At 42.3% G+C, this 25,443-nt stretch overlaps 1 protein-coding gene across 2 annotated transcripts in view; it reads left to right on the forward strand.

Moving 5' to 3' along the window:
* Nucleotides 1–25,443, forward strand: part of EIPR1 (EARP complex and GARP complex interacting protein 1) — a 91,467-nt gene that overhangs the window by 23,890 nt on the left and 42,134 nt on the right. For both annotated transcript variants that reach the window (XM_060234414.1, XM_060234425.1), the window contains one exon: nucleotides 24,644–24,800. In XM_060234414.1, coding sequence (XP_060090397.1) covers nucleotides 24,644–24,800 — 157 coding nt within the window. The remainder of the gene's footprint in view (nucleotides 1–24,643; nucleotides 24,801–25,443) is intronic.

Consider the following 25,443-nt stretch of genomic DNA (forward strand, 5'->3'; position numbering starts at 1 on the left):
TGAGGCTGCAGGGAAGACAGGCAAAAGATGAGCTTGTTGGCATCATATAAGCAGGACGATCAAACAACCCCCCCCCCCTTTTTAAACAAAGGACAATGCCAATTAAATGTAAACCACAACAGAGGGATGTATTATGCTGGACCCAAACTTTCCCATCTGCAAGTTAGATACTCTTTTGCGCAAGATGGGTAGCCATGTTAGTCTGTCTGCAGTAGAAAAGAGTAAGAGACCAGTAGTTCCTTAAAGACTAATAAAATTTGTGGTAGGTTATGAGCTTTCATGAGTCACTGCTCATGTCTTCAGATACAACTACAATATGGGTCCATCTGTCCTATTGATTGGACAGTGGAGTGATTTCAGATCCCAAATGACATTAGCAGGCAAATTAGAATAGAAGGTTTGATTAGATTCACTGTGGTAAACAGAGAGAGGTAGTAGGTGTGGAGAAATCAGCCCTGGTAATGAGACAGGAAACCTAGGTCTCGATTCATTCCAGGCTAATGCATTGTCTTGAGTTTCATTATCAGTTGCAACAGTTGTTGTGGTTTCTGATGTCAGACTTATGCCCATTAATTCTTTGTTGAAGGGACAGGCCTGTTTGTCCAAGAAGAGAGTGGAAGAACATTGCTGACATGTGATGGCATAAATTTCATTAGAAGATGAGCAGGAGTAGGAATCTGAGTATGGCTGATGTTGCTGGGGCCATTGATGGTGTTGGTAGGAGCTAGATGAGAATGAAGTTGGTATCTTGGTTTGCTGCGGGCCTTGGTACCAGAGTTTCTGTTACAGTTAAGTAGTTCATTATTGTGGGTGAGAAGTTGTTTTAGGTTAGTAGACTGTTTATAAGCAAGAAAAAGTCACCCCCCCGCTAGTGCTTGTGTGAGGGAAATGTCTCTATCCAGCATGGGTTGTAGGTCATAATAATGCATTGAACTGGTTTGAGTTTGAGCTGTAGGCGACCACCAGTGGTGTCCTGTTGCCATTTCCTTGGGGTTGTCTTGTAGCAAGCTGTCCCTGGGTATCATTCTGACTTGCTCAAGAGTGTGGGAGCAGTTTCAACTGATTTCCCACTTCTCACTTGCAGAGCCTATTCGGTATCCTGTTGTAGAGGATCCATGATTTGTTTTATATTTCTATTTGCATCCCGCCTTCCCTGTGAGCAGGCCCAGGGTGGCTAACATAATGAAATACAATATCTATTATAAAACAGTATTAGAATAAAACATTAAACAATATTAAGCTATAGTGTATAAAATTAACAGTTTTGGTGCTATGACTGCTGATATCGAAGAAGAAAAAGAAAATATTGGATTTATATCCTCCCCTATACTCTGAATCACAAAGTCTCAGAGCGGTCAAAATTTCCTTTACCTCTCCTCTCCCCCACTACAGACACCCTGTGAGGTAGGTGGGGCTGAGATAGCTTTTAGAGCAGCTACCCTTTCAAGGTCAACTCTTACAAGAGCTATGGCTGACCCAAGGCCATTCCAGCAGCTGCAAGTGGAGAAGTAGGGAATCAAACTCGGTTCTCCCAGATAAGAATCCACACACTTAAGCATTACACCAAACTGACTTTATAAGGTGTATATAAAGTGGATGGCATTCACATAGTTCTTCATAATTTCCCATAATTTCCAGGTATGCTAATGGCCTAGGGTGATGTCTCACAAAAGTGCGTTTATAGTGATATAAATATAGCTGGCTTATTAAGTTCAGTTTTTCAGGGGCCATAGGGAGCTGCTGTGGGAAGATGGGAAATGGCAAGGGTGGAATTCTAGCAGGAGCTCCTTTGCATATTAGGCCGCACACCCCTGATGTAGCCAATCCTCCAAGAGCTTACGAGAGCCTTGTAAGCTCATGGAGGATTGGCTACATCAGGGGTGTGCGGCCTAATATGCAAAGGAGTTCCTGCTAGAATTCCACCCCTGGGAAATGGCTATTATATATGCAGAATGCTGCTCCTAGTTCTCTTGATCCAGCCTGGTGTTTTTTGCAACTACATAACTGAAACACCAGTGAACAATCACCATGTGAGGAAGAAAAACCTAACCTTCAGCTAGGTAGGGTAGCCAGGCAAGTCTCTAGTGGAGGTATAATAATGAAGCATGCATAGCCCAAATGGCAAGTTGCAATAGCTATAATCGCTGGGGGGCTTTCTGTCCTTCGGAAGCTGCTAGATCATTATATCTTGGATTGCAATAAATCCGTTCTACTTTGAGAAGGTGAAACAGCAAAAGGACAGTAGATCACTCTGGACCAGTAGTAGCTGACAAAATTAAAACAATGAAGAGCTGACAAAGCTTGGGACTGGAATAAAATACAACACAGAGATCCCCAGCATTACTTAATTCTCACAAATCTCTTTTTAAAAAATCAGGAAAACTGAGAATGCCATAGGCTTTGGGGCAATCTGCAAATCTATAACCTTGAACACGTGCCCTTTTGTATGAAGAAATTTGAAACCAGGAAAGATGGTTTTTCAGGCTGTCCTGTAATTCCATTGGTATTATTTTCAGTCATTATCTAATGGGATTGCACCTTATTTTCAAGTTTCAGTGAATATTTGTACGTGCTGGGAGGGATAGATCAGGAATTAGGAATATGGAAGTAATGTGGACCTACAGTATCAGGACTAGCAGACTGCATAGGGTGGTGTCTGGGAAAGGGAGCTCCATTAAAAAAGCTAATGCTGAATCCTTATTGCATTTTTTATTGTTTGGGTGGTGGTTTTTCACTCTCTTCTATTCGTTCCTCAAGGCATTGCCAGTACAATTTCAGCGATATGAGAATCCAGGTGGAAGGGGCCTGGCAAAACCAGTAAACCTGCCAGCTGGAAGCCTCTTTAGTATTTGTATTTCACAATACAAGAACTCGTGGGCATTCAATGAAATTGCTGAGCAGACAGTTTAAAACGGATAAAAGGAAGTACATCTTCACCCAAAGGGTGATTAACATGTGGAATTCACTGCCACAGGAGGTGGTGGCGGCCACAAGCATAGCCACCTTCAAGAGGGGTTTAGATAAAAAATATGGAGCACAGGTCCATCAGTGGCTATTAGCCACAGTGTGTGTGTATATACAAAATTTGTTGCCACTGTGTGACACAGAGTGTTGGACTGGATGGGCCGTTGGCCTGATCCATCATGGCTTCTGTTATGTTCTTAGAAGTATGGGACTGAAGTCTCTTAGAAGGCAGCTATAACAGCGTGCCTCGTGGTCTCACTGGATCGCTTCTATATGCAGCTTATGGCTACCCCAGCCCCTCTTCCACCTCAGTTCTTCCGTTTGAATTTTTACCTCACGACTATGGAACTCAAGGGGTGGGTGTAATATGGATTTCTCACTACTAGTCTCTTCGGGGTTTTTGTTTTGCTTTCAGATGGATATAAACTGAGTTTGTAGGTAGGGGACCACAGCAACTTTGATAGCTTTCCCAATATACTGGCACCAGAGAACTTTAAAATAAACCACAGAAATTTATTAACATACACACACCGTCTTCAACTGGGGAATGGGAAATATATACATGGGCTATATTGTATCTCAAGCAGTTAACAGTTTCTTCGTAGTCCAGGCTTTATAATATCTAGTTCACTTAGGTCTCTCAGGTTTCACAGATCATATAGCTTTCACTCTCCAACACTATTCTGGGTTGGCCTCTTGGGTATAATGTGCCAAGTCCCTTAAGTCGACTAGTGTCTCTTCTCCCAGCCCTTCAGACTTCTAGACCCACATCTTTCCCTCAACCACCTCTTTAGCTCTTAAGAGAAGTGTCTCTGTGTCTGTGACCTCTAAGGTCTTTTACTGTGACTCTCCTCTAGTCACACACAGCCCCATGGCTGTCTAAATAGAGTGAACAGTGAGCTTTGTGTCTCTCGAAGACTCTCCTCAGCTCCTGTCTCAGCTCCTTCTCAGACCAATTGCTCTCTTCAGCAGTCTCCCTCAGACTCCGTCTGACACTAACTGCCCTCAGCCATTAGCTGTCAATCACCTCTGAGAGTTCTGAGCACTCTGGCCCCCACCCTCAGATCACCTGATGCAGGCTCTGTGCAACCTTAGTTTTCTTGTTAACCCATTCATTACCGTCACAGCAGCATATTTGGCAACTTATTATGCCATGCCTGCTTCTTAAAAGTTTTTTAGGAATTGTGACTCCACTTGGGAACAGGCCCAGAACTGTGCTTCTGAACCTAGTTGCTGCTTAGGGCAGAAAAAAGACCTCAGAAATGTATATTTGAAAATATGGATTTTTTTCAGAACAAGTGGTTTTGAATTTTTATAAATCTGAAAACTAGCACACTAGCTAGGGCAGTTCATCTAATCATCCAAAGCAGTTTATTACCTGAGTGAAGAGAGGCCTTTGTTTTAACTTGACCTTGGTTCTATTTGTTTGATTAATTAACTCCACTGAACACTGAGGACCTAGAATGAAATTTAGGGCATGCACTCAGGGTCAAATGTATCCTTTGATTTTGACCCTTCTCCCAGCCCAACATGTTCACCTCTTAAGGGGGATAAGAAAGATGTGAAGCTTAATGCAATGTGATAAGCCTCTTCCTGTGTCAGACTGGCAGTATTAAGGATTTAAGTGGGTATTTCACCCTTACTCCTAGTGAAACCATGTTGTTGCCCATTATCCATTTTCAAAGTGCCTCAGTTCAGACATGGCAGAAAACCATAGTTTAATTCAGCACTCTGTGATTGAATGTGGGACAAAGTTAGAGCCCAGTGACACCTTTAAGACCAACAAAGTTTTATTCAAGATATGAGCTTTCGCACTTGTTCAGATATAATGGAAGAAAACTATTCAGACTTATAGACAGTCTGAACAGCAAATTAGCATATAACATGATGGAGATATTTTAAGATACGTAGAGACAAAACAGGACTAACAAGTTAAGTATATAGTGTCAACAGCTGTATGGATTTAATTAAGCGGGAACAACAGTTGAAGGAATACATATGTCAAGATGGGAGTTAAATGTATAAGATAATCCTTTCTAATTGCTCAAAGTTAACTGTGATGTCACATTCGTTTCCTCTCAAGCATGAAGGTAACAAATCACATTATGTTTTATTGGGGTGGGGTGCAGTGTTATGTAGGGAAATATATTTCAGGTTTCATTGTATTGCATTACAATCACTATATGTTCTAAATACTATTCCAATGCATTGTTCTATAGAGGTGTTATGTCAGAAAAATCTATCCTATATTGCTTTGCATTACAAACCCTATTCCAGTATATTTTTTTTAAAAAAAGGAATGCATAAAAATAGAGTATGTATAGCTCTCCTTGGTGAGGATTTAGCATATGTAATGAGATAAACAACCAATATCTCTGTTAAGTCCTGGGTGTGCGTGTGTTTTCTGAGTGTTGTAATAATTTCTAATTCAGCAGTTTCCCTTTCCATTCTGTTCCTGAAGTTCCTTTGCAATAAAACAACTACTTTGAGGTCACCCACTGAATGTTCTGGGAGGTTAAAGTGTTCTACAGATTTCTCATTCTTGTGATTTCTGATGTCAGATTTGTGTTTATTTATCCTTTGGCATAGAGTTTGTCCTGTTTGCCCTGTGTTGGCATTGTTGGCATTCAGTGGCATATACAATGTTAAAAGATGAGCAAATGAATGAGCGTGAGATGGTGTAGTTGATGTTGTTTGGGTGTATGTCGCAGCAGAGTTGGCATCTGGGTTAGTTGCAAGATCTAGTACCATTGTCCATGTTCAAATTAGATGTTACATTATTGTGGGTGTTGTTTGAGATTAGGGCATTGTCTCTGTGCCCAAGAAAAGGTTTGCCCTTCAGTTCTTGTTAAAGAGAGCTGTTATTGTCCAGTAGAGGTTGTAAGTTACTGCTGATGCATTGAACTGTTGAGAGTTGTGTGTGACCACTAATGGCATTCTATCATTGTCTTTTTTAGGTCTGTCTTGTAACAGGTTTTCTCTGGGTACCATTCTGGCTTTATTAATCTGTGTCCTGACTTCATCAGGTGGATACTTCAGCTCCAAGAAGGTTTGTTGTAGATCCCTCAGGTGGGAATCTCTGTCTGTAGGATTGAAGCAGGTGTGGCTGTAGTGTAGAGCCTGGCTGTATGCAATGGATCGTTTAGTATGTTTAGGATGGTAGCTGGAAGCACGTAGGTATATTTGTTGGCCAGTAGGTTTCTGGTATAAGGTAGTGTCTATGCATCTATTGTGTATTTTTACAGTAACAATTTGAAAACTTCACTAACTATGCATCGTTAGAATATGTCAAGCCAGAATCTGAAACCATGATTTATGGATTGTAGTGCTTCTTAACTGTGGTTTCACATGATGCATGAATTCAGATATCCTGGCTTGTTCTCAATGCTGCAACAGAGACTGGCTTACCAGCTGGATTCTGTGCTGGTAAGGAGTGCTGGTAAGGAGTGAGGAAAGGGAATAAAACCAACATTCATTGTTGAAACCAGGATTTCATTGATCATCTGTAAGCCAAATCCTGATTTCACAAGCTATCTATAATTAAACCATTGTTCACCTTATGTCTGAACTAAGCCAGAGTTTTACTCAGGCTTTTTTTCCTATTAAGGTTAGATTTCAGTGTCCACTTAATTGTGGAAGATTAGTTTCCAGAGAGAGTGACTATAGATAACTTCATTTCAAGTTTGAGGAACAGTCTGACAAACAAAAGAAAACAAAAGAATTTTAGTGCTTCTGTTAGTAGAATACAAATCCTGTAACGTTAAGCTTGTGAGTGAGGTGGTGGTAGTGAAATTGGCATGACAGGTTTGCTGAAGAGGAACGATTTGGTATTGGTCACCATATGCAAGTGATACGTAAGAAGAAATTTGAAATCACTATCAATGACTATTTGACAGGAATGTAGTTTTGACCAGTATAAAAGGATATGTGCAGCTTCTTTGAATCCAAAAGGTCTTAGAAGTCTGTGTTGTCCTTTAGCATATCTAAGGTGGCATGTCAGATGAACTAAGCTTTCTCTTGCAGGAGGTAAAGAACAGCTAGGATATTGGATTATGTTCTCAGGCCTCTGGTGCCTGTCCTATTTTCATGTTCTGAGTCAAGGCTTGTCACTTGTGCTGTGAGGTGGGATCTGGAAGCTAAGTAGGGGGTGGTTGAGGCCCATGTAAGCTCCCACACTTCAAAAAGGCCCTGACCTTTTAAAAAAATTATTGTGTTGTGTTGTTTTCATTTGTTAGTTGCCTCCAGCAGGTGTCTGGAGAGGCATGAGCTGCCTTATTCAGTCAGTATTGTCTACTCAGACTGGCTGTGGTTCTCCAGGATCTCAGGTGGAGGTCTTCTGTATCACCTACTACCTGATCCTTTTAATTGGAGATGCTAAGGATTAAACCTGGGACCTTCTGCATGCAAAAAGTAAATGATTTGTTTTCAAGTGCTGGATTATCCAGACAGCTCAGTTAACCAGCACTGCTCCTCCACCTTAGCCACCTTACCTCTGCATCTTCTGGCACATATGTGCCCCACTCCCAACATTCCAGCTGGTCAGCTTGATGCCTCTGGCCATTCCTGGGCTTCTGACAGCTAGCCTGCCCACTGATGTCAACCATGGGTACCTTCTTCCCCTTCACCCTGCCTCACACTCTTGGGAGCCAGCCCCATTAGATGTTTCTCAGGATGCTGGCCCAAGTTGGATGTGTAGGATGGGTTCTACTTGGGGGGTGGGGAAGGGTCCTGCCAGGTGTTGGAGGCCATTGCCAGGGCATTCCCAATGGGGTGGGGTTTAGTCACTTTGGATTCTTCAGAGTAGGGCAAAGCAAGAAGCTTGAATAAACTGGCAGCCTCTGTTTCCTGTGAGTGGCAAATGACAAAGCTTCTACTGTGAAGAAATGAGAAGGCCAACTCCATTTTCTTACTCTGAGGTTGGAAGTCCTTGCTCCCATTCCTAGAAAACTGAGAGAACTCCAGGGCTTTTTTTGAGCAGGAATGCACAGGAACGCAGTTCTGGCTGACTTGGCATCAGGGTGTGTGTCCTGATATGCAAATAAGGTCCTGCTGGGCTTTTTCTACAAAAAAAGGCTGGCAAAACAATGGTGACATCAGGGGTGTGTGGCCTAATATGAAATGAGTTCCTGCTGGGCTTTTTCTACAAAAAAAAAAAAAAAAACCCTGGAGAACTCCATTCTTTGCCTTTGCTGTCTGGATGTGAGAGACATGTTTTCTGTCCTTGCAAGCCAGCTATTACTCTAAAGGATCCCCCGGCATTTCCAGGCCACGTTTGGCAAACATGGGTATAGAATACAGCCTACACAGGGTAAGTCACAGTTGTTGAGGTAAAAATTGACCTCTTCTCCTTTTTTAATGAAAAAAGAAAACAGTGACTGGTCTCAGACCATCATTAACTAATCAGTTTTATTTACTTCATTTGTGCCTTCCCTTTCTCTTCAGTGGGGACCCAGAGCAGCTTACAGTACTTTGCTCTTCTCATAGCAAGCACACCCAAGTCCCTGACTACTGCCCTGTCATCCCCTTAACTGTGTGTCAGACTGTTCCTCAAACTTAAAATGAAATTTCTTTTCCCCAAAAGAGGACAGATTGCGTAACGCATTTACATAGCAATTGGCAGTGGTATATTTTTGCCTATTGCTGAATGTGAGACTGCATGAACATTTTATAACCTGACCCCCATTTGACAGGGCACTTCCATGGCTAAAACCTCAACTATAATAGCCTTCTCTTGAAAGAAGAAAATAAAAGTGATTGGTGTAGGAAAGGAAAGGTCCCCTGCGCAAGCATCAGTTGTTTCCGACTCTGGGGTGATGTTGCTTTCACAACAGACTTTTTACGGGGTGGTATGCCATTGCCTTCCCCAGTCATCTACACTTTCCCCCCAGCAAGCTGGGTACTCATTTTACTGACCTCGGAAGGATGGAAGGCTGAGTCAACCTCTAGCCGGCTACCTGAAACCAGCTTCCGCTGGGATCGAGCTCAGGTAATGAGCAGAGGGCTCCGACTGCAGTACAAAGTGAGTGTACTATGATAACCGTGAATAAAGCGAGGAGTAGATAAACCAAACCATTTTTGTTCTGATGGTCTTATATAATGCAATACGTCAGTACTTTTTAACTTGGCAACTGCTGCAGTTTGATATTAAAATGGTGGTGATTAATAGTCAAGTTCAAGTCACTGGAACTTCTTCATTTTTAGCAGCCATCAATGAAGTAATTTGGGATGAGATGTAGGCGACTATTGAAAGAAATGTAAGTTTATATTATGAGAGAAAGGAGAAAAATTAACTCATTGGTTCCATGGGTTCCTGCTTAAAGGTTTCTGCCTGGACTAAAGCAGCCATGGCTGCATTCAGATGTCAGTTTTACTAATATTCCACCAGCATGTGCACGGTATATTGCCAGGGCTTTTTTTGTTGCAAGGAGTCCTTGGCATACTAGGCCACACACCCCTGATGTAGCCAATCCTCCAAGAGCTTATAGGACTCTTAGTACAGGGCCTACTGTAATCTTCAGGAGGACTGACTGCATCAGTGGTGTGTGGCTTAATATGCAAAGGAGTTCCTGCTACAAAAAAAGCCGTGCCTGCTTTCCTCTTGTCTCCTCTTCCTGACCTTTCTGCTTAGAGAATCCTGTTTAAAAGCTAGCATCAGATACCCATGATATACAGATGATGGGGTGTGAGTTGATCAGGGCTGATCTACTTATGCTCACATAATACCCACACAACTAGTGCAGAAGCTTGTCCCTAGGAGAAAAACTAATTTGGGTGAATCTGCTCACCTTCATCTGTTCTTGGCAGGCAGCTGAAGTTAGTTTCCTACCTGGGTTTCTTTGTTATGCTGTGTGTAGAAACAGAAGTGTGTGTGTGTGGGAGACACAGGTACATGAACTCCAACAAGACATGGCTATTTAAGATTGATCAGAAGTGATGTCTGAATACTGTCTGTAATGGCTAAATGTCAGTGGGCTACTCTGGATATAATGGTGAGACAAACACACCTTTCCCCCTATACATGCTTTTTCTCATGACTGCTACATGCCCAACTTGCTGGTATGTTACAAAACTATTCCGTAGTACAAAGCCTCAGTTTCTGAGGTTGGGGCTGGGAGAAGATCACAGTTTCAGGCAGGGCATAAATAACATAATAAAGTCGCTTTTTAAAAAATCGCTCCTATACCAAGCTTCTGTCACTTTAAAACTAGGACAGTTTCATAAGGTCTGACATTGGTAGCTGCAGAGATGCCGATTTATCACATCAGCTTGACAGCTGTAGGAAATTAAATCTGCTCCCACCTCCCCCTTCACCTTTTACTTCTGTAGAAAATCCTTGGAGGGCAGAGCGACTGGCACTGCCACCTGCCCTCTCCTTCAGGGTGAAAGCCTTTGTCCCTGAGAGAGATCAGTTGGCGCAATAGGTATGTAACTTATACCTCTGTGCTCTAGCATCAGTGGCTCAGCGGGCAGTGTAGCAGAATTAATAATACTGTAGGGATCTTGCATTTCCATTACCTGACTTTATTGGAGGGGGGGACAGCTTGTTATAAAAAAGATGTGCAGCTTAGCGTTCCACTAAAATGTTCACATATATGCTTCCTGTAATCATTATATGTGTGTGTGAGATGGTTCAGAGCTTCATCTTATTTGGATCTGAAATGATGGAAATGCAGGGGAAAGAGGAGAATGTCATTCCCTACAATGGGGGGGGGGAAGTGAAGGCTCAGCTTGATTAAAGAATGTCTTATCTACAGCAGAGCTGTGACACACACTTTGTCATACAAGTCAGCATAGGTTCTCTGAAAACTGGGGCGAAGGGAGAGACGGTTCCAAACTGCCTGTCATAAATATTTCAAGGTCTGTGCCTGCAATAATAGCTCCGCTCACTGTTCTTCCCTGGCAAAAATGAATACTTGACTAGCAAGCGTATTGGTGGTAATGTGCTTTTTTTTTTTTTTTTAGCAAGCAGGGTTTTGTGTAGTTCCACAATCATGTGTTTTGATGCAATTGTAGTGATAGCCAGCAGAGGGCAAAGTTCCATAATTGTAGGTGGTGGTCTCTTTGTCTGCTTTGGCAAAGGAGATACCTGCCTTGCTGCTAAGAGGATTTAGACGATTCGATGATAAACTGTCTGTTTTTCAGGATTCAGAATATGCCACTTCCTTACATCTCTCCTCCCCTTCCCCCAGCATCAAAAACAGTCAGAAGTCATCAACACATCCTGTCTCTTCAGGGCTTGAAAATCTGGTCTGGTTTTACTGCTGTGGTTTTAAAATTCTTTCACATGAAGGCACATATACACAGAGAGCAATTTTTCAGTTTGCTGGAGGTGTGGGGGAGGGGTTTTTCATATCCCTCTCCACAAGTGCCGATCTCTTTTACTACAGAAAATGCAGTCCTGGCCAGAGAACAGACAGGTTACAAGTCATCGTTGACAAGGCCATTTGAGATGGAAAGAGCAGGGTTGTCTGTATCATTTCAAGACAGCTGTGGCAGTGCAGGCTTCGTTGCCACAACAGAAAAACGGCGTGCTTAAAACTGGCAAAAATTCCTTTGCTGCCATTACAACACTTGCTTACAGAGCCACAAAACAAACTATGACTGCTCATGCATAGGGCGTTCTTATATTAGAAGTAGGAATACAGTTTGGCATGGGAAAGCTCTTAGCCAAATTAAGCCAATTAATATAAAATAAAAGGCTTATGAAGTATAAAGATCTATATGAAACCTTTGTTAGATTTCAGTCCGAGAGTACTGAGTATTTCCCCTGCATGGGCAAATATTTAAACCGGGGTGGACAATGGGGCAGGATCAGCTCCACATTCACTTTTAAAATTTATTTTATAGCAGCGTGTAACTCATATGAGGAAGAGACTCCTTTTTTGTCATTTGCTCCCCTTCCCACTAAGAAGATGATGATATTGGATTTATATCCCGATCTATACTCTGAATCTCAGAGTGGTCACAATCACCTTTACCTTCCCCCCTCACAACAGACACCCTGTGAGGTAGGTGGGGCTGAGAGAACTCTTAGAGCAGCTGCCCTTTCAAGGACAACTCCTACAAGAGCTATGACTGACCCAAGGCCATTCCAGCAGGTGCAAGTGGAAGAGTGGGGATTCAAACCCCGTTCTCCCAGATAAAAGTCAGCACACTTAGCCACTACTGGCTCTCAGTTTAATTTATAATTTAACTCAAATAATAATACAGGGGTTTTGAACTTCTGCCACCTGCCTATTACTGTGATACAACTGAGGAAAGAAAGACTGCATTTGTGCCAGGGTTGACTTGTGAGTTTTGTGTTTATTGTCAGTCTTCAAACCTGGAAACATAAAGAATAGGGGTTTTTTTTTTGTTTCTTAAGCATGTACAGAGTACATTTCCATCTCCACTAGCTACAACCCCCTTCCTCTTTTAACATGGAGTATAAAGGGTTTTATCTAGACAGACAAGCCCCATCATGATCTCTCAGACCCCTACTATGGGATAATGTATGTACTGTTATACAAGAATCATGTAAGAATGACTGAGAAGGGCTTTATGTTGATGTGGAAACATACTGCACAGATACGAAGCATTATTACTGTCCATAAACTTTGGTCTCTGCAGGCAAAGCTGTCTTTCAAATTGCCCTTCTAGAGCTCCAGGACTTTCTTCAGTAGGACTTCTAAGTAACCATAGTCGCAAAACGGATGCATTTTGCCCTTTCACAACAGCAAGCAAATCCAAAACCTAGTAAAGCCATTCTTGAAATCATTGCTCCTTTTGAGGTGCCTCCTATTATAAAACAGGCAAAGAGTGTTTCTCTCCATTAATAGGAGTGATAAATCCTTGTGTTTTGTCAGTGGCAAGAATGAGGCTTCGAAGGCTAGCTGCCTGCTCCTGCCATACAGGGAACATTAATGGGCACCAGCTGGGCTGTAGCTATAGCTGCTTCGCGACTTTAACTTTGCACAGCGAGAGCTGCTGTGGCAATGGTGCAGAAGTACCTCCTGTGCAGATTTAGAAGTACACTTCAATTGTGGTTCCCAGGGCAACAGAGTAATGGCAGCCAGCTGGCTTTGTACCACCTGAGCGCATCAAAGAGCAAGTCCTGTCAGCCACTGAAGCCTCAGCTCATCCAGCTCCAGCGTGGATTTTTGTAGACAGCAGCTCCAGTTGGGGTTAAAACCCTCGGGAGTGCAAAGAAACGCTGGCCCGCTTGCTTCTGTTTCTCTTATCTGTAGGTGCATAGGTCTCGCTGCAAGGAAGAGTAGCTCTCCTTCATTAACACACAGACGTGTGGGGTATGTTTGATGCCTTGCCCTTCTGGACCGTGTGCTTTCGAAGCAGTATTTTAAACAAAGGGCTAAATGAAACAGCTGCAAAATGCACAGGAGGAAATAATTTTTGGATAGCTTATGTGCACATATTTTCGGGCCTAAGGAGTAAATAATCTCCCCTTTTAATCATTGCATGCTTAGTACTAATCAGTATTGTGAGGAACTCTGTGTGTGTATATACAATAGCCAGTTGTCAGGAATTTTGTCGTGCTCAGGGCTGTCATGCTTGGAGGATGCTGAGCGGGCAGGGAAGGGGCATTGTGTTGCCTTGTGCATTTCCTGACTCTTCATACAGCGCTGGAAACTGGGGGGTGGGGTGGGCATTAGCAGTTTCTTCTTTTTTTCACATTGCCCCTGATTTCCTGTTGCCACTGCTGTAGCCCAAACTCAACTACACTCTTGCCTCACTTGTTCTCTTTCCTCACTGTTGTAGAAGAGTATCAAAGGTGCCTTGTAGGTTCTCATAGAAGCTGTTTGGGATTGTGTTTCCTGAATGGCTGCACTCTAGACAGAATCAAGCAGCTGTTCAGGGTGTTCTGAGAAAGTAGATGGCATCAGGGTGTCGGATGGAGAGAAAGAAGGAAGGGCATTGAAGGGAAAGAGTGGGATTACAGGAACGGGGAAAAGGAATAAAGGTGGAAAAGGAAAGGTTCCCTGGCAAGCACCAGTCATTTCCGACTCTGGGGTGACGTTGCTTTCACAACGTTTTCACGGCAGACTTTTTTACGGGGTGGTTTGCCATTGCCTACCCCAGTCATCTACACTCCCCCCCCCAGCAAGCTGGGTACTCATTTTACCGACCTCAGAAGGGTGGAAGGCTGAGTCAACCTCGAACCGGCTACCTGAAAATCCAGCTTCTGCCGGGGATCGAATTCAGGTCGTGAGCAGAGCTTAGGACTGCAGTACTGCAGCTTTAACACTCTGCGCCACGGGGCTGACCAGGACACAATAATGGTGGTTTGCACTTCATTTCAGTTTTCACTCATTCATGGGAAGATGGGGAGAATTAAATGGATGCAGAAGAGTATGTATGAAACTGTGTCTTAATGGGGGGAGGGGATGAAGGAAAGTACTTGGACACTTTGTCAATACTTTGGAATTTAACATGACTTTACATAATATGTAATAAAATGAAAGGAAGTAAAAGGAGGCCTACAATCCAACCTATATTGAACAAAGGTTGCTACATGATCCAGAAAGAATTTGAGGTTGCAATTAGTGTGTGGGATGGGCTAACTGTGGGAATTTGGGCAAAACAGCCCTAATTTGCATATCGCCATCTGTTTGGACAAAACTGCTGGGATTTGCATATTGCCATCTGTTTAGTCATTAGGTTGGGCTGAGTGCTTCTGGACCTGCCTGGCTCCTTCTCCACCCTTGCCACTTAAGGCCAAGACAATTTGGTGTGGACAATTTCCTCTGGGATGGAAAGTGTAACTGTCATGAAGCCAACAGTGTGGGGAGAACTAACTTGTCACTAATGGGCATCTCTGGAGGTCAGGGCCAGAGAGTGTCTCCAGCACAGACAGATGGTAAGTCAAGGGAAGTTTGTTCTAGGTTGGAAGATCCGTAAATGGAAGCCTACCATCACTGGATTTGTGAACAAAAATGGGTTTGGGAAAAAATACATGTAAGCTGTCTGTGAGACCTAAATTGTAGAAAGCGGGATAGAAATCTTCAGAATGTGAGAAAATGCCATGTAAGTGGTATGGATAACATCTCTGATTGCTTAGAAAAGCTCATACTGGGTTTCCCGTTAAAACATCTATTTTCAGACTTCATCTTGTTTAAGTGAAGCATCCATACTGAGTCCTGCTACACAGCTAAAAACTGTGAACATGTATATACTGTTTTGTTACCATAACAGTAACAGTAAGAATTTCTTGCATAAAACCATTGGCTATTGCAATTTCAATTACAGCAACATACAAGTTAAAAGCAGTCAAGGACTCCAAAATGAATACATTTTTTGTTACCTGTATATAATGCAGGGGCATTACAGGAGCTGCTTGGCTGCTGTTTGGACTTGACGGAATGCAAAAGGGTTGCATTTTGCTATTTCCCACTGTTTCCTCCCTCCCTTGGAAATAGTCCCAGAGGCCACTCTAAATTCTCTTATTTCCCATTACATGTGAAACAGTAGCTGGGGAAGGAGTAGGGCATGACTCTTCTGTGCTTCTTCAGGTCTTCTGAGCCCAAATGTATACAGTAGAGTTGGAGGGTTATTGAAGGGCATTTTGGCCAGGGACCACTGAAACCTAGAGTTGGCCTTGGGTAGCTGTGAGGTTTCCATTCACAGCAGACTGTTCCGCTTGTGTAGGAGTTCATCAGTTGACAGACCCACCTGACTTTCTTCTATATATCAGGATGCTAAAATAAATGTTAATGAAGAAGACTACGGTAATCAGTTTGTCTACTGGTGACTAGCCTCAGATTCTTGAGCAATTCCATCCCTTTCACATGTCAAAGATTCTGAAAAGTTCACCATTATCACAAGTCTTGTTCTGAAGTGGTGTCCTTTGTTTTATGTTTAAGTTTCTGAGCAAGTTCGTTAGAGATGGACTTTCCCTGACAGCTTTAGAAACAGAATATTTTGCACTAGCTTCTGGAGTAAAAACAGATGGTGATAGCAAATTTTGAACAATTTGGAGTAGAAATACCTTTTATGGAGGAGTAACAAATGGCCTTTAGTTTGTAAGGCCTGATCAAGGCTGTCCATGGTAAGATGTTTTGGAGGTCATTAATTTCATAGTGTTTCCATAAGTCAGAAGTGACTTTACAGCTTTACAATGGCCAGTGTTCTAGTTAAAGTTTGCATTGATGTTGCCAAATTGGTTCTTACTGATGACTGTACACTAGGGATGGGCACGAACCAAACCACAAATCATGATTCATGCTAAAAATGGCCGACTTGTGGTTTGTTCCAAACTGGTTTGTCTGATCCTGCTGCACCTGAACACAAGCACAAACTGGCCTTTTTTCTTGGCGTGTCGTTTGGTTTGTGTTTGCTTCATTTTTCCAGACAGCCTGGCACCAGCATGATTCCACAGCCCTTGCACTTTTCACAGTGAAACGGACTAGAAGCAGCAGCTCCACTCTTCTGGCAGCCAGCACTTCTGGTCAACTTCTACTGAAACTGACTAGATGCCAAACTCTGCTCTCCCAGCCCCTGCACTTCCAGTCAGTTTCCAGTGAAACTGACTAGACATCACAGCTCTACTCTCCCTGCCCCCCTGAGGCTTCTAGTCAGTTTCACAGGAAACTGAACAGAAGAGGAGGGGCCTGGAGAGCAGAGCTGCAGCATCTAGTTAGTTTCCAAGCTTCCTGGGGGTGTCTGCAGGGTGGCTTCCTTTTCTTTCCCCAGCTTGGCATTCTCAGAGAGCAGTTTATTGGGGGCACCTGCTTTGGAGGGGTATAGCTTAGTCCCCTGAAATCCAGTTCACACCAAACCTGGAGAGCTGATAGAGGCAAGTCCTCTGAAGAGTTTGCTGCAAGTTTGGCATCTCGAGCTCACTCGGGTGATGTTCTACACCTTCCACACCAAACAAACCATGAATTGTTTGGGAAATTGAAAGGACATGAAGCGAACCACCAATTCGGGCAACCAATTCGGGCAACGAACCAAAAATGAAATGAACCACAGTTTTTGTCATCCATTCCCTTTCCTACTGTACACTGTGCATAAAGTGTTATGTCACTCTGTATGCTTACCTGCAGAGAGCTGATTCCAGTTGAAGGAGGGACCTTTACCTTGTTGGCTAAACTGTAAGGAAATTAGTTGTTTTAGTAACAGACTGGAAGTTTAGCTATGCGGTGTCTTTTACAAAATATAAACAGAGAATATTAGCAACTTTTAAGAATCATAGAGCTGGCTGTCCTCTAAAACTCCAAGAGGTAATAAGCAATTCCTCTAGGAGGGAGTACTATGGCATGCATGAGAGAACATTTGATAATGTACATTGCCAACAAGATGTCGGTGTGTTTAATCATTTCATTTGGAGGATGTACCAGATGGTGACAAAGTTGTGGTTTACTATTTAGTTTTGTCATTATGTGTGAATGAGAGAGAAAAATTAATTTATTCAATCTGGTTTTTATGGTGCCCTAAACCAAAGAACCTTATATATATATATATATATATATATATATATATATATATATATATATATATATATATATATATATATATATATATATATATATATATATGTAATTTTTTGACCATTGTACTACATTTCCAAGAATATCTCAACATGTTTAAAAAGCAGATAGTTGTATAAAGCACAATAAGGAATGGCCACACACCCTGTCCAACACAAAAAAATAGTCCAATACTTAATGAACGCTGTACAACAGTAATGGGAGTTTTTGAAAAGCCCTTCAAAGAAGTCCTGTAGTAAAAGTCCTTCTAAAGAGGGAGACCTGGTATATAGATTTTGAGAGCAAAATTCTGTAAAACAGATGTAATGAGGGGAAAGGCTTGGTTTTCAGTGAAGGACAGATGAGAAAGGTGAACGTCAGGCACGGTCAGTGTGGAAGTCCTGTACCTGTGGCCTTCAAATATTAGAATATAATGAACCATAGCAACCAGTGTCAAAATAAGCTGTCTCACTCTTGCCTCCTGTAATGATGTCAACAGACTAGGCTTCATCTGTGCAATATATCATAAACATGGCATCTTGTTGGCCCATTGAGCTCAGTACTGTCCACTGGACTATTTTATGTTGCCTCTTCAGAATCCTGCTCAAAGTTGCCTACAGTTAAAACAATATATAACAAGACACTGGGCATAAGCAGCATAGAAACTATCCATAAGATAAATCTTGGACCAGAAGCAGATGCTTTAAAAAGATAGTAAGATAAAACCATTAATTAAAAGCCTGAGTAAAAAGACATGTTTTAGCCTGGTGCTTAAAAGGCAGAAAATTAGGCCTGTTTGTCCAATGTAGAGGTGGAAGGACTGAAGTCATGTTTGTAAGAGTCCAGTAGAGCCTTAAAGACTAACAAAATTTGTGGTACATTGGACAGACAGGCCAGTCCCATCAACAAAGAATTAATGGACATAAGTCTTACATGAGAAATCACAACATTCAAAAAACAGTGGGGAACATTTTAACCTTCCAGGACATTCAGTTGCTGACCTAAAAGTAGCAGGTATCGTACAAAAAAATTTCAAAGGCAGATTAGAAAGAGACTGCTGAATTGCAACTGATAACTAAGCTCAAGACAATGTTGGACTGAATTGAGACCTAGGTTTTCTGTCTCATTACCAAGGCTGATTTCTCCATACCTACTACATCTCTGCGTATCATACCTAATCCAATCATACCTGATATTGTCATTTGCCTGCTAATGTCATTTGGCATCTGAAATCACTCCATGTTCCAATATATAGAACAGATGGACACGTTATAGCAGTATCTGAAGAAGTGAGCAGTGACTCACAAAGGGTTATTTTGTTTATCTTTAAGGTGCTACTGGACTTTCTTTTTTCCTACTTCAGCAGACTAACATGGCTACCTATCTTGTGAATTCATAGGGTTGCCATAAGTCAAAAGCAACTTGATGGCACCCCCCTCTCTCCCCCCACCCCTTAGAGGCAAATAAGGCTAAATTGGGTAGTGTCAAAGGACCTAAGCACCTTTAAAACAAGTGAGTTGGTTGCATTAGTGTCTATTACAAATAAAAGCCCCTCAAATTAGGACATGGGCAATTGTCTGCTTGCTTTGTATAAGAGGAACAGAAATATTTAGCAGCTGTAGGTTGCATTTTGCCTTTTTTTACACTTATTTATTTATTTGATTCGATTTATATCCTGCCTTCCCCGCCGAAGCAGGCTGAGGGCGACTCACAGTATAAAACCACAACAAACAGTTAAAATCCATACATATTATAATACACATTCAATAAATAAAACCGTCAGAATAATTTGGTGCTAGTCTCTTTGATGTTATATAATTTCAATAGCAACAGTATTTCTGCAATTTCCCTATGATACAAGCCTCAGTGTCAGCTGAAGGCCAACCGGAAGAGAGTGGTCTTACAGGCCTTGTGGAACTGGGCAAGGTCCCGCAAGGCCCTCACTTCCTCTGGTAGTTGATTCCACCTGTAGGGGGCTGTAGTCGAGAAGGCCCTCTCTCTAGTGGTCTCCGATTTGGCCTCCTTTGGCCCAGGGATTGCTAATAGATTTTGAAATCCAGATCTAATCCAGATCCAGATCCAGACCCTCTGGGGAACATGTGGGGAGAGACAGTCCCTAAGGTAGGCAGGTCCTAGGCCATACAGAGCTTTAAAGGTGATAACCAGCACCTTGTAGCGAATCCAGTATACTATTGGCAGCCAGTGCCGTTCCTGCTGTCCCGGCTGTATGCGCTCCCACCTGGGAAGCCCCAATAGCAGCCTGGCTGCCACATTCTGCATTAGCTGTAGTTTCTAGATTCGAGACAGGGGCATCCCCAAGTGGAGGACATTACAGTAGTCCAATCTTGAGGTGACTGTTGCATGGATCATTGTTGCCAGGTCGCCCCGTTCAAGGAAGGGGATCACCCGCCTAAGATGGAAAAATGTGGATTTAGTAGTAGCTGCTATCTGGGCCTCCATTGTCAAGGCAGGCTCCAGCAGCACCCCCAAGCTTCTGACCTTGTGCACCATTATCAGTGACGCACTGTCAAATGCTGGTAAGGGGATTTCCCTGCTCAGACCGCCGCGACTCAGGCAAAGGACCTCTGTCTTTGTTGGATTCAGCTTCAAGTGACTCAGCAACGCCAGGTCCAGATTTTCTGGGACACAGCCAGGCTGTCCGTCCATCAGCAGATAGAGCTGTGTGTCATTAGCGTACTGGTCGCAGCCCAACTCATACCTCCGGGCAATCTGAGCAAGGGGGCACATGTAGATGTTGAAGAACAATGGGGAAAACACCACCCCCTGAGGCACCCCACAATTAAGTGTGTGCCTCCGAGATGATTCTCCCCCAATCACCACCCTTTGTCCCCAACCATCTAGGAAAGAGGAAAGCCATTGCAAGGCCAACCCCTGAATTCCGGCAGCGGGTCAGCAACCGATGGTATTGGCTGTGTATTGAACACAGCCGATAGGTCTAACAACATCAGTACCACTGAGCCGCCTTGGTCCAGATGCCACTGGAGGCACTGTCTCCGTCCCATGACCTGGGCGGAAGCCGGACTGGTGGGGGTCTAGGATGGAAGCATCATCCAGAAAGAGCTGTAGTGCTACTGCCCTCTAAAAATAATTTTACCCAAAAAGGGTAAATTTGAGACAGGTAGTGTGCCAATTCGACTGGGTCTAATGAAGGTTTTTTCAAGAGAGGACAGACCACAGCCTCTTTAAGAGGCGTTGGAAAAAAACCTTTAGAGAGGGATCTATTTACGATATCCCGTATAGGGATATCAAGTTGTGTTATGCTACAGTTAGGCTAAATATAACTTTGTCCTTGACCATCTTCTGTGGGTTTTTCTAGAGTTTACAGTATTCCTATATATACAGGTGTGCTGTAATTAATGGAGGGCTACAGTACATTTGATTTATTTAGACTTAACTTGTGATTTGGCTGTTCTTTGATATTCTTGCACTTTCCTGTTGGACACTGGAGTTCAATCCTACCTCAACCATTGAAGATTATTGGTTTGTTTTAGGCAGTTTGAAGTCTCTTGGCCTAAACCAACATCAGATAGAGTATGTAGTAACGAATAAGATTCACCGGTACTAGTAGTGCAGAAACTAAACGCACTGACTTTTTAAAGTTTACAGTATATGTCCATTAGCTGTAATAATCCCAGAAGCAAAGTCTGGATAATGGTAAATCTATTCCTAATTCAAAAAAATCAGTCACATTTCAGGTTTTTTCACTCTTGTTTTGCAAATTGTAGTAATGGCTAGAATTACTGATCCATTAAATTTTTACTTGGAGCACCTGTCTTTGCAACTTGTATTTTCTTCTTTCCCTAATGACGGTGGCTTTTTTTATCACTTTCATCAAAGGCGAACTTCTGTGTGGTGACCTGCTCATTCTTTACAGCTCTCACCAGGGTTTTGATCTTGCACCTTGTTCAGCTTTTGTGCCATATTGCATAGAAAGTGTAAAAAATGTTACTAAATAAGGGTGGCAATCATTTTGCTATTTAATCTGCAGGAGCAGAAATTTAGTGTGAGTGATATAGGCATTGGAGGCTTTTCATGTTCTCATGCAACTCTGTACACTTTAAGCAGTTTGACATTTTATTTCAAATGACTGTGTGAAGAAGCCTATAATCACATTATGTTAATCATGTTTGTGCGCCACCCTCATCTGATAGTCCTGGTTTTTCATCATCTGTTCCTTAAATGATCTGGAATTAGGAATGAGTAATGGGGTTGCCAGATTTGCAGATTACACCAAATTATTTAGGGTGGTTAAGACAAAAACAGATTGTGGGGAGCTCCAAAAAGATATCTGGAGACTGTGGGTAATGGGCATTAAATTGGCAAATGAGACCCAATGTGAGCCAATGTAAAGTGATGCATATTGGGGCAAATAATCCCAACTTCACATATACATTGATGGGATCTGAGTTGGCAGCAGCAAACCAAGAAAGAGGCCTTGAGGGTTTTATTGGATAGCTCGATGAAAATGTCGACCCAGAGTCCAGCTGCTGTAAAAAAGGCAAATTCCATGCTGGCTGTAATTAGAGCAGGAATAGGGAATAAAACTGCTACTGCTGCTATCATACTGCCTTTATGCAAATCTATGGTGTGACCACATTTGGAATACTATGTACAGTTCTGATCACCATGCTTGAAAAAGGATATTGTAGGGCTTGAAAAGGTACAGAAAAGAGCAACCAAAATGATCAGGGGACTAGAGCAGCTGTCCTGTCAGGATTTATTAAAATGCTAGAAAAAGGCAAGAGTAAGGGGGGGAGACATAAGGGTTTATAAAATTATACGTGGCATTATACTATTACCCATTATACTAGAACCCAGGGTCACCATAACAGACAAAGGTAAGTATTTCTTCACATAGTGGAGAGTTAATCTGTGGAACTTGCTGCCACAGGATGTGGTGACGACTGCCAATCTGGAAGGCTTGGTAAAATGAGTACCTAACTTGCTGGGGGGAAAGTGTAGATGACTGGGGAAGGCAATGGCAAACCACCCTGCTAAGAAAGTCTGCCATGAAAATGTTGTGATGCGATGTCATCCCAGAGTTGGAAATGACTGGTGCTTGTACAGGGGACTGTTGTTGTTCAGTTGCACAGTCAAGTCTGACTCTTTGTGACCCCTTGGACAAAGTCACGCCAGGCCCTCTTGTCTTCCACCATCCTCCAAAGTCTGCTCAAATTTGTGCTGTCCAGCCATCTCATCTTTTGCCGTCCCCTTCTTCTTTTGACTTCTGTCTTTCCCAGCATCAGGATCTTCTCCAGTGAGTGCTCCCTTCTCAGTTAGTGACCAAAGTATTTGAGCTTCAGCTTGAGCATCTGACCTTCCAGGGAACAGTCTGGGTTGATTTCCCTTAGGACTGACTGATTTGATCTTCTTGCAGTTCAAGGGACTTTCAAGATTCTTCTCCAACACCACAGCTCAAAAGCATCTATTCTTCTGCGCTCAGCCTTCCTTATGGTCCAACTTTCACAGCCTTACATTACTACTGGGAATACCATAGCTTTGACTATACGGACTTTTGTTGGCAGGGTGATGTCTCTACTTTTTATTATACTGCCTTAGCTCCTCTCCCAAGGAGCAAATGTCTTTTAATTTCATGGCTACAGTCACCATCTGTAGTGATCTTGGATCCCAGGAATATGAAGTCTGTCACTACTTCCATGTCTTCCCCTTCTATTTGCCAAGGATTGATGGGGCTGGATGCCATGATCTTACTTTTTTTGATGTTGGGTTACAAGCCTACTTTTGCACTTTCCTCTTTCACCCTCAACAAGAGTTTCTTTAGGTCCTCTTCACTTTCTGCCATTAGAGTGGTATCATCTGCATATCTGAGGTTGTTAATGTTTTTCCCGGCAATCTTAATTCTGGTTTGTGCTTCATCCAGGCCGGCACTCCACAAATAAATTAAATAAGCAGGGTGACAATATACTGTACATCCTTGTCAAACTCCTTTTCCTATTCTAAACCAATCAGTTGTTCCATATCCCATTCTGACCGTTGCTTCTTGACCCTTATACAGGTTTCTCAGGAGACATGTGAGGTGGTCTGGTACTCCCATTTCTTTAAGGATTTGCTACAGTTTGTTGTGATCCATACAATCAAAGGCTTTAGCGTAGGCAATGAAGCAGAAACAGATGTTTTTCTGGTACTTGTATGCTTTTTCCATAATCCAGCAAATGTTGACAATTTGATCTCTAGTTCCTTTACCCCTCTGAAACCCAGCTTGAACAGGGAACTACCTTTACCTTTTTTTAAAAAGGAGCAGACAAATTCATGGAGGACTGGGCTACCAATGGCAACTAATCATGATGGTTATCTAGTCCCTCTAGTACCAGAAATAGTATGCCTCTTTAGCTCAGTTGCTGGGGAGTGCAGGCAGGATGATGCTGTTGCAGGGTTCTTGTTCATGGGCTTTCTAGAGGTAGCTGGTTGCCCTCTGCGTGAACAGAATGCTGGACTAGATCGGTCTTTGACCTGATCCAGCTGGACTTTTCTTAGGTTCAGTCTTCTAAGAACTAGATTTTTACCTAGGGTTCTCTTTCCTACTTAGACCTAAGTTATCTAGCTTTTTGTTTACAAACATATTTCTGGAGTATTCTCTGGAAACTCTGTATGAAGAGATGGACTTGGATCTGCAAAGGTTGGAAGCTGATGGGGATGATTTGTTTGACTTTTATTCCTGCGGAACTGAAATGGAAACATCAAAGGTGTGTGGGTTTTTAAAATGTTCTTTGGAGAAGAGTTGATTTATTGTCCCACATGCAAACTAAACATCCTGTAATGCCAGAGAGAGAGAGAGAGTTTAACATTGTGTCTGCATTACTACCATTAAGGTAAAAAAATGGCACCCTTGGCATGAAATCATTGTAGTTTCCCGTATTAATTGAAATGGACATATAAGAAACAGCTCTGGGAAAAGTACTTTCAGCAGCATAGCATTATGCATTGAATATTTAGGATGTAGAAATTTGGGTTAAATCTATGCTAATTGTGGGCTCTGCATTAAAATGTTTTTGCAGCCTTGAAGCTTATCATTTTGCATGTGTACTGTGTTTTTGGAATAAAGCTCAGTAGAATTATTTAAATATTTTTAAAATGGCAGATGTGCTTGCAAAAATACTGATTCACTGTATACCAGAATTTCTTCCCTTCTCTCCCCCTTCCCATGATGTGTTGACATTATCCTCTGTTCCTTATAGCTTCAGACAGTAAAGTCATGACATGTGCGGCTGTTTGGAGGATGCCGAAGGAATTGGAATCAGGCAGTCATGAATCCCCTGATGATTCATCAAGCAACGCTCAAACCCTGGAGCTACTCTGTCACCTTGACAACACAGCCCATGGCAATATGGCCGGGTAGGATTCTGCATATTTTATACTCCTGCAAAAAAAATTTGAAGGATAGACTTATGCTGCTCAGTGCAGATTTTATATTCAAATTTTAGCATTGTGCGTTTAAATAAATCCTCTTTAAAAATTTTACTTATTGAGTTTCCCCCCCCCCCCCGCCCCCTTCAATCTCTGTTGTGTGGTATTCAGAAGTATTAGCCCTGCTATCACCTATTAGTGCAGAAGTCCTTATGTACTTCTGCAATGCCTTTCCTCTCCGCATATATGTGGTTATGTATGTATTCGTTCGGTTCTGTTGAGTTCAGACCTTTATTGGCATAAAAGCAATACTGATTCACAATCAAAAGTAGGTACAAAGGCCTGAAATATAGTAAGAGCAATACATAAAATAATCAATTAAAATAGTAGCCCATAATACTAATCAAGAGTAGACACCCAGCAATTAAAATACAGTAGTATGCCTAGATTTAATTTTATAGGCTTCTACTAAGAAATTTGTAACACATGTAGCAAGTAGGTTAGAGTTTTCCTTTTTGTAAATGCATTGTGTTGGAGATGTTCAGCTAAAAATTGTCCACGTTGTGAGGCCAAGAAAGGACAGTCTAAAATAATATGGCATATACAGTCAAGGACTCCTAATTCACATGGG

The sequence above is a fragment of the Heteronotia binoei genome, chromosome 1 (genome assembly GCF_032191835.1).
Source record: "Heteronotia binoei isolate CCM8104 ecotype False Entrance Well chromosome 1, APGP_CSIRO_Hbin_v1, whole genome shotgun sequence".
Classification (NCBI taxonomy): Eukaryota; Metazoa; Chordata; class Lepidosauria; order Squamata; family Gekkonidae; genus Heteronotia; species Heteronotia binoei.